We start from the raw sequence: 8,988 nt of genomic DNA, 5'->3' as shown, positions 1-8,988 counted from the left end.
TTATTTTGTGTGGAACTTTTTGCCTATAGTCAATTTCCTCATTGCTTCTTTTACATCCTGGTTCCTCAAGCTATAGATGAAAGGGTTCAACATGGGGATCACCACAGTGTAGAACATGGAGATAATTTTGTCCTCATCTACTGTTGAGAAGGAGCTGGGTCTCACGTAGGTGAAGAAGAGGGTTCCATAAAAGATAGATACTGTTGTGAGATGGGTTGAACAGGTCGAAAAAGCTTTGCGCCTGCCCTCATTGGAGTGGATTCTCAGGATGGCTAGAACAATGTAGGTATAAGAAACAACAATAATAGAAGTGCTTACAATACCAAGGGTGCAAGATAGACCAAAAAGCACTCCCTTGTTGAGTTGAGTATCTGAACAGGATAAGGATATGACTGCAGGGATATCACAGAAGAAATGGTTAATTATATTGTCATGACAGAAGGTCAGCTGAAAAGATAAAGTTGTATGTGTGGCAGCATTCAGCATTCCTACAAGGTAAGGAATGATTGCCAACCTGGTGCACAATCTCTGTGACATGATGACTGTGTACAAAAGTGGATTGGAAATGGCCTTATATCGATCATATGCCATTACAGCCAAGAGGAAACATTCAGTGGCTAAAAAGAGACAGAAAAACCACATTTGTAGAGCACATCCAATCAGCGAAATATTTCTTTTCTTTACAGCCATGTCTAGTAGGATTTTGGGCGTGACAACAGAAGAGTAACAGAGATCTACAAAAGACAAATTGCTTAGAAAGAAATACATGGGGGTATGAAGTTGTGAGCTCATCCTGATTAATAGGATCATCCCAGCATTTCCAGTCACTGTGATAATATATACTGTTAGGAAAAAAACAAAGAGTGGGACCTGTAGGTTTGGCAAGTCACTAAATCCCAGCAAAATGAACTCATGCACTTTGGTATAATTCTCCATGGCTTCCTATATTTTGTAGGAAAAAGAAGGAAATATTTATGTTATCAGTATAACTTCCATATCCCTGGATATTGCAAACTAGTAAAGGTAATTTTGTAGATTTTCTCAATTAGGGAAAAACAAATAGTAGCCACTAGATTCCTGGGCTTTAGGGATGTTGCCTGAATATTTTAGAAAAAGCTCAAGAAAATGGCACCCATTTTTCTGGACACATGATTTAAAACAGTAGTTTTCAGACTTTATATTTTAAGTTCTACTAAGCACACTAATAAAAAACCAGTGTCTCACCAAGAGAGGAAACAAAAACGGAATCAAACAAAAATCTAAGGCTATATATAGATTTCCATTTCCATAGGTTTGAAGGATATAAAATTTCAATAATTGATAGACAATATTGTTATAATACCCTATTGAGATCTAATTAGGATGAAGCCATGTTGACCTAAGCCTCAGTCAAGAGATACATGCAAATAATGAAAGTTAACTAGGATTGAAGCAGTTGCTTTTCTGTTGAGCATTCTCTAACTAAACCCGAACAAGAAATATATCCCAAAAAATGAGAGCAAATTAGGACTGAAATGTTTGCCACAGGGTAGTAGTGTTCCCCCAAGCCCCTCCCCCATAATAAAACTCATATTATACCTAATCCAAAATTTCAGAAGCTGCTCCCATCACTGGCTATAGAAAATCCTCTGGTGAGATGCCATATTCCTTTGACTCTCAGCACATATAAATGCAAATATATACATTTATTCTATAGATCACCAGTAGCGATCTTTTTCATAGGCCTAGAAAGAAGGCAATGACAAATGATTTCCATTGCCAAGAAAACTGCACGGACTGTCCTTGTAATGGCCAAGAATCATGAGTGACATGAAGAACTGTAACAGCAGCATATATGGGTATTCTTGCTACTACAACATGCCCTAGATTTATTTCAGGTACAAACGACATATGATGTTAAATGAATCACTGGAAATTCTGGGATTTTTTACAGTGTTTGAGAAGGCTAAGCCAAATCTTTAAGGAACAGTGTTTAATTCTTTCTTCATCCATAGTTTCCTGAAAACCGCTATTAATAAAAATATTCTTAAAGGTGCTTACTGATTTTTGTGGTTAGTTGCAAAGTCGTGTCCAACCCATCGCAACCCCAAGGACAACATTCCTCCAGACCTCCCTGTCCCCTACCATCATCTGGAGTCCATTTAAGCTCACGCCTACTGCTTCAGTGACTCCATCCAGCCACCTCATTCTCTGTTGTCCCATTCTTCTTTTGCCCTCAATCTTTCCCAGCATTAGAACGGTGCTTATTGTAGTTTACTACAATAAGTTGTAGTTCATTACAATAAGTTCACTACAATAATTAGAGGACTCATTGGAAAAGACCCTGATGTTGGAAAAGTTGAAGGTAAAAGGAGAAGAGGAGAGCAGCAGATGAGATGGTTAGATAGTATGTTTGACACAATGAACATAAATTTGAGTAAACTGCGGGAGACAATGGAGGACAGGGAGGGTCTGGTGTATAATGAAGAGTTAGACACAACCTCGCAACTGAACAACAACTAGAATAATTGCAACACCAAGGAAGATGTTTGTAAAAAGCAAAAGAGAAAGGTTAAGAATTTCACTTTCACAATATGGAGCACTAAGTACAGTTCAGATGTACCTAGCTCATAAATAGCTGGAAGCATCTAGCGAGTGCTTTATTTGCAATATTGAAAGTAGGTGATGCATCCAAAATGAACATCTGGGGTTGCTAGCAACACCATTTTATTTTTCAGACTCTAAACTAGAATTTAAATGGGAGGAAAAAAATAGAAATGCATCAAGAGAAATGGTAAACTATGTTGCTGCAATCCTACTCACCTCTGGGATAAAAACAGTACACTTTTTTAAAACTTGGTTTTGAACTGAGATAGAAAGGAAGATAAAAAACCAAGAAGTTTTACCCTTCTTTTCCAATTCATCTCATCTAATGGCAGAGGGCAGTGATGGGATTATTAAGGTAGAATCTTGGGATAGATAAATGCTGTTTTTAACCTACCCGTTCTCTTGGGCTCTGCTACTTCTTTTTCCTCTTCCAGTTACTTTGAAATTCCTGTTTCACATTGCTGAGGAGGACACATTTGCTTATTTATTGTCAAAGAAGCCATTTCTGATTATATAAATGCAGGAAATTCCTGAAAGAGGCCATCGTGACTCTTGAACTCTTTCTCTGCAATGGCTATATTGAAAGAGACTTTATATACTGAGCGACTGGACCTAGGGATTTTGACCTCCCAATGGAATGTATCTCTAATGGCAATTACAATTACCTTAATAGCTTTAATGGTAGAAATTATTTCCACTGCAGTGTCATTTGAAGATTCATCTTCTACAGAAGAATATTGTGTAAGAAGTTGGTGATGATGGCATATTGACCCATCAGAATTCTTCAGGATGAAGATCCTGTTAGTTTAAAAAATCCTAGATTCCCTGATCAAGAGGAAAAGGTCCACCTAGAAAATAAGCAAATATTCTCCTCCAAGGCTTAGAAAAATTGCTATTGATGCTCTGGGTATGTTTAAGTAAACTTCACCCTGCCCCCAGGTTTACCAAAGAGTTCATCAAGTTCTTGTGGAATTCTAGGGTTTCACAGAACACAATTTGGAAAACCCCAACTTTGTTAATTAATCCAGGTATTTAAGTTCTGTTTTCCTATAACATCTCAGAGGTTATAATGGGTGGGGTAATATAATGCACTGAAGTGATTTCCCTTCTAGTGATTTATAACACCCTCTCATAACAAGTCATCATTATTAAAATGATGTAAATTATTTCTGAATTACTATTATTTTGGCACCAATCAACAATGCTTTATGTTAGTAGTGCATATATAACCTAAGTCAAACAAGCAGTAAGTCACACTAAGAAAAAAAGAAACGTACGTCTTGACATGCTTTATAAATCAGTTTTAACCTCCATGGGTTTTGAAGTCAGGCTCCATAAATCATACAGCAGCCATGGGTAGGGAGCTCTTTGCAATGGTGAAACTATTTTTTTTTACTACTGGTTCTGTGGGCGTGGCTTGGTGGGTGTGGTGTGGCTTGGTGGGCGTGGCTTGGTGGGCATGGCAAGGGAAGGATACTGCAAAATCTCCATTTCACTCCACTCTGGGGCCAGCCAGAGGTGGCATTTGTCGGTTCTCCAAACTACTCAAAATTTCTGCTACCGGTTCTCCAAACTACTTAAAATTTCCACTACCAGCTCCCCAGAACCTGTCAGAACCTGCTGGATTTCACCCCTGGTCCTTTGCATAGCCTTAGGTTGTATGTCAGTGTCTCCTGTTCCTGGACTGGAGGACCTTGATCTCAGTCACTCATGTCCCTGTGACTGCCAGGATGGGCTATTGCATGGGGTATTGCTCTATGTGGGGCTGCCCTTGAAGACTATTTGGAAGTTTCAACTGATACAGAATGTGACACACGGGCAGTTTCTGGTGCTAGTTATTTGGCACATGTGACACCCCTGCTCTGCAAGCTGCATTGGCTTCCATTTGTTTCATAGTGAAATTCAAGGTTTAAAGTTTTCATGGCTTACTTATAGGATTGTCTCTCTCCAATTGTTTCTACATCCTATGTCAGTTTGGCCTAATAGTTAAAGCACCAAGCTGGAAACCAGTACACCATGTATCTGACTCCTGTTTTAGGCATGAAAATCTGGCTGGCTGCCTTTGGACCAGTCATTCTTCTCTTAGCCCAACTCACTTCACAAAGGTTTTGTTGTGGGGAAAATAGGAGGAGGAAGGAGTAGTAAGTACATGGACTGCCTTGAAGTTTTTTTTTAAAAAATAATATTTTTTATTATTAAAAAAATAGCATACCAAGCCATAGGTTTCTTTTTCTAATAATTTTGTAAATTTATTTTTTAATAATGGGATTAAAACAAATCTTTTTAAAAAAGCATTCTCATGTTCAGTGTGATGTCAGAGCAGGATGGAGATACAACTGCAGGGATGTCACAGAAGAAGTGCTTGATCTATTCCAGTCTAACTGGAAAGATAATAGTATTTGTATTGTGGCACTTAGCACTAGAAAGAAATAGGATATAATTACCAAGAGAGTAAAAACTCTTTCTGAACCTCAATTTGCACCAGTTCCCGTTTACCTAAACTGTCATTAGGTTGACCATTCACCCAATTTAAATTGATCCTTCTCAAATTCTTCATAACTTGGAGTTCTTGAATAATGTAGTATAATCCACAGACTTGGCTGGTTTATTGCTTATCCATAAATCAAAATCTTTGATGACATGCATCAGGGAGGGTAGCAAAAAGACTCTGAGTTAATTACGGTACATGGAGGTAATTTCTGTGCCAGCAGGCATTGCTATCATATGGCAAAGAAGGAAATGGTAGTTTTGTCAGTGGGTCAAGTGGATGTTGCTGTGATACAGAAACAGCACAGCAGAAGAGGAAGATTTTGTTACCTGGTCTCTTTCAAGCTCTACTCAATCAACACTCAGCTGTTGCTGTAATTCATGATTCAGAGTCTGACTTTGACCTGGAATCTGACAATGTTGCTCCAGCTGAACCTGTGCTTCAGGATGGTCAGCCTCAGGAATCAAGAAGCTAGGATTCAAGTGAGGATGATCAACCATGGTAATCTCCTGTTCAGCTGGAGCAGTCAGGTGATGAGGCCCAACCCCTAAGACCCAGGTCTAGGCAAATTGAGATGTGAGCAGAGCAACATTCCTCAATGAGGCTTCTCTCTAAACATAGGGCAAGACATAGGTGACTGCAGCCAACTGGCTACGAAGCTTTAAATAGCCTCTTTGCTTGCAGTTTTTGTTGGAGATTTTGATTTGATTTTGATTTTATTAATATTTGTAGGCCGCCCTTTTCCCTGAGGGGACTCAGGGCGGCTCACATAAAATCGGGAAGGGGAATACAGACATTAAGATAAGACATATAATAAAATATATGTCTTATCTTATCTGTAGTATTATTACTACATAATACTATGTAGTAGACAACATACATTCATCATTCGGGAGGGGAACTATCCTTGTCCCCAGGCCTGACGGGCGAGCCAGTTCTTCAAGGCTGTGCGGAAGGCCTGGACGGTGGCGAGGGTGCGAATCTCTACGGGGAGCTCGTTCCAAAGGGTCGGGGCTACTACTGAGAAGGCAATAACTTTCTTATTTCCTAGCTTTTGCATCTCATTTATGACCTTTGACCATTGGACCAACTGATTACCCGATTTGGCATTCTGTTATTCTTGGGCAGTGGTGAAATCTAATCCCCTCCCAGTTCTGTGGGCATGGCCAACTTTTTTTTTCACTTTCAGCTATTTTATTTAGCCTTTTTAAAACATTTTTTCCCTGCCGGTTTGCCTGAACCAGTTGAGCTGAGTGACCCTCAAAAGCTTTTTTTTTTTTTTTACTACCAGTTCGCAGAACCAAGGAGACTCATCCCTGCTGGTTCAGCCAAACTGGGCTGAACCAGGAGGATTTTGCCCCTGATCTTGTGTGATATTTGGGCGATGCTATTTTTTCTTAGACTGTATTCTGCTGTCTTCAGGCAAGCTCTTTCACTAGGCATTTGACTCACATTTGGTGTCTGAGCATTTTGCAACATGGGGATTATAGCAGTGATGGATGCTTACCAAGGCAACTGAGCTGACACATAAGATAGGGGAGATGAGGAACATTAGATCAGTGTTTTTCAACCTTTTTTGTGCAAAGGCACACTTTTTTCATGAAAAAAATCACGAGGCACATCACCATTAGAAAATGTTAAAAAAAATTAATTCTAGGCCCTAGAAGACAGAAAGGAGGACCCAAGCAGTGGGGGCGGGGGAGGGGAGGGTCCCCTGCCCGGTCAGCTTGGAAGGATCTTTCCCTGCCCAGTGAAGGTTGAAGGGGCTGCAGGAAGGGCCAAAGTGACATCCACGAAGCTGATCACTCCAATCAGGGAAGGGGAGCGGCACCTTTGTCCCATCCTGAGAAAGCCCCTGGCAGCCCGGGCTGCCTCTGGGTTCCCCTCCTCCAGGGAAGGGAGCATTGGTGACGGGCAGGCAGCTGCCCGGGGCAGTCTTGGAGAGCGAAGGTGAGGACCTCCTTTGTCCAAACGGGGATCTCTCTTCCGCTACCCACACCGCCAGTGGTCAGCCTCTACCCCCCCAGCCCGCTTCCCTCCCTTTCTTTGGGTCGGGCCGTTGGAAGGGGCGGCTTGGGCTGAGCCGGGCGGCGGACGAGACTCCTTTCTCAGTTGCGCAGGGCTCCTGGCGGACCCTGGCCCCGCGGGACTGCAGCCCCCTTGGACGTTTGAGGATGAGAGGGGCGCTTTGGCCCTGGTAGTGGTCCTTCGTTTATTCCCTGGAGCCGTTGGCCGGGCTGGGCATCTTTGGCTTGAAGCCAGCGAGAGGGCCCCTGTGCCCCAGCGGAGGGCGGGCGGGCTGTGGGCTCCCGGTCCCCACATCAGTTTGCCTCAGTTGGCGCGGCTCCAGGGTCGCTGCCCATCAAGCGGGACATCAGGTTAGATAATAAGTTTAATGATTTTGTCTTTTAATACCTTTTGGTCTCTTTTTCATCTGAATAATAATGCTTTCCCTTTATGCCATGTAGGCAATCTGCAGGACACCTTCAGTCAATGGTGTTTCATTTGTGGCATTCTAGCATGCTGAGATCAACTCACTGAGATTTGGCGGGAAAATGATTGATTTTCAGTGGTATGATTTTTGGTAGGCAAATCTACTACCATACACTCAATCTCTCCCTGTAATGACCTAAAATCATGCCGACAAACTGCTTTGGTGTGCAATTTGGTACCTTTAAAAATGATTAAAAACCTGGGGGCCCATAATCTGGCCTTACCTCATCAGTCATTTTATATTGTCAATCTGTGTGGTTTTCTGGATAAAATACAGGAGTGGTTTTACCATTACTTCCTCCTCTGCAGCATGAAATCATGCATTTGCTATTGTTGTTAAAGGGATCATTTGTCTCCAGAATCTTCTTGTATCCCTATTGCCTGATCCAGGTGCCCACGTGCTTGGGCTTGGCAGCTGGGATGACCGTCACATCCTGGGTGACTGTTCTGGGAGGATACAGTCCTCGATGTATGACCACAACTGAGCCCCAAATTTCTGGTAAGTGAGAAATTTGTGAAGTGAGCTTTGCCCCATTTTACGACCTTTCTTGCCACAGTTGTTAAGTGAATCTGGCTTTCCCATTGACTTTGCTTGTGAGACGGTCGCAAAAGGTGATCACATGACCTTGGGTCATAGCAACGGTCACAACTTTGACCCAGTTGCCAAGCATCTGAAATTTTATCACATGATCATGGGGATGCTGCAAAGGTCATAAGTGTGAAAAACAGTCATAAGTCACATTCCTGTTGTAGCTTTGAATGGACAAAATGAGCTGTTGTTATTCGAGGACTATGTATGTGGCTGTCATAAATTCCTGGAGTTGCCTGCTCTTCCCTCCTAGGAACACCCCCCCAACCCTTTCACACACACAATGAAGCAGCATATCAGTAACCTAGGGGGAATCATTCTCATATATAACTCTAAAACATTTCTTCCAATATTTTCTTCCTTCAGTTTCATTCAAAATAATTTCATAATTTTAAATTTGAATTCCTAGAGGCTTCTTGTTTCTCCCCCACTACCCACTATCCCATTCCCCCTCTCCCCCCTCTCTCCATCCAAATCAGTGCACTTTTGCCTTTCTTCATCATAACTATTCCTTGTTTTATTTCAGTTCACGTTTTTCTCTTTATATACATTGTATCAGTGTATTTTTCATTACTTTTTCTTAGCCGCAGTTTCTTTCACTTTCTCATTCTACACAGAGTCTTTTTCATATCTTCCAGAAGCATAATTCCACACAATCTTTCATTAAGCATGTATTTAAAAGTTAACATTCCTCCCTTCTCTCCTTTATTATTTCAAAATAGTAAGTTATTTCTTGGTTATACAACACAATCCTTTATGTCTATGCTTTCTTGGAAGAAAGTCACACTGTTCGGTGCCCAGTGCAATTTGTAATTCTCAGTACGAGGAAGTG

The 8,988-nt window shown here is 41.4% G+C and overlaps 1 protein-coding gene across 1 annotated transcript; it reads right to left on the bottom strand.

Annotated features, from left to right (window-relative positions):
* Positions 1-936, bottom strand: LOC116503003 (olfactory receptor 1009-like). The gene has a single exon (XM_032209091.1). It carries the CDS (start codon positions 934-936, stop codon positions 1-3), a length of 936 nt encoding a protein of 311 aa, XP_032064982.1.
* Between the last annotated feature and the right edge of the window lie 8,052 nt (positions 937-8,988).

The sequence above is a fragment of the Thamnophis elegans genome, chromosome 1, assembly GCF_009769535.1.
Source record: "Thamnophis elegans isolate rThaEle1 chromosome 1, rThaEle1.pri, whole genome shotgun sequence".
In the NCBI taxonomy this organism is placed as follows: Eukaryota; Metazoa; Chordata; class Lepidosauria; order Squamata; family Colubridae; genus Thamnophis; species Thamnophis elegans.
Note: the sequence above shows the minus strand (reverse complement) of the source record. Positions and strands in the feature narration are given on the sequence as shown.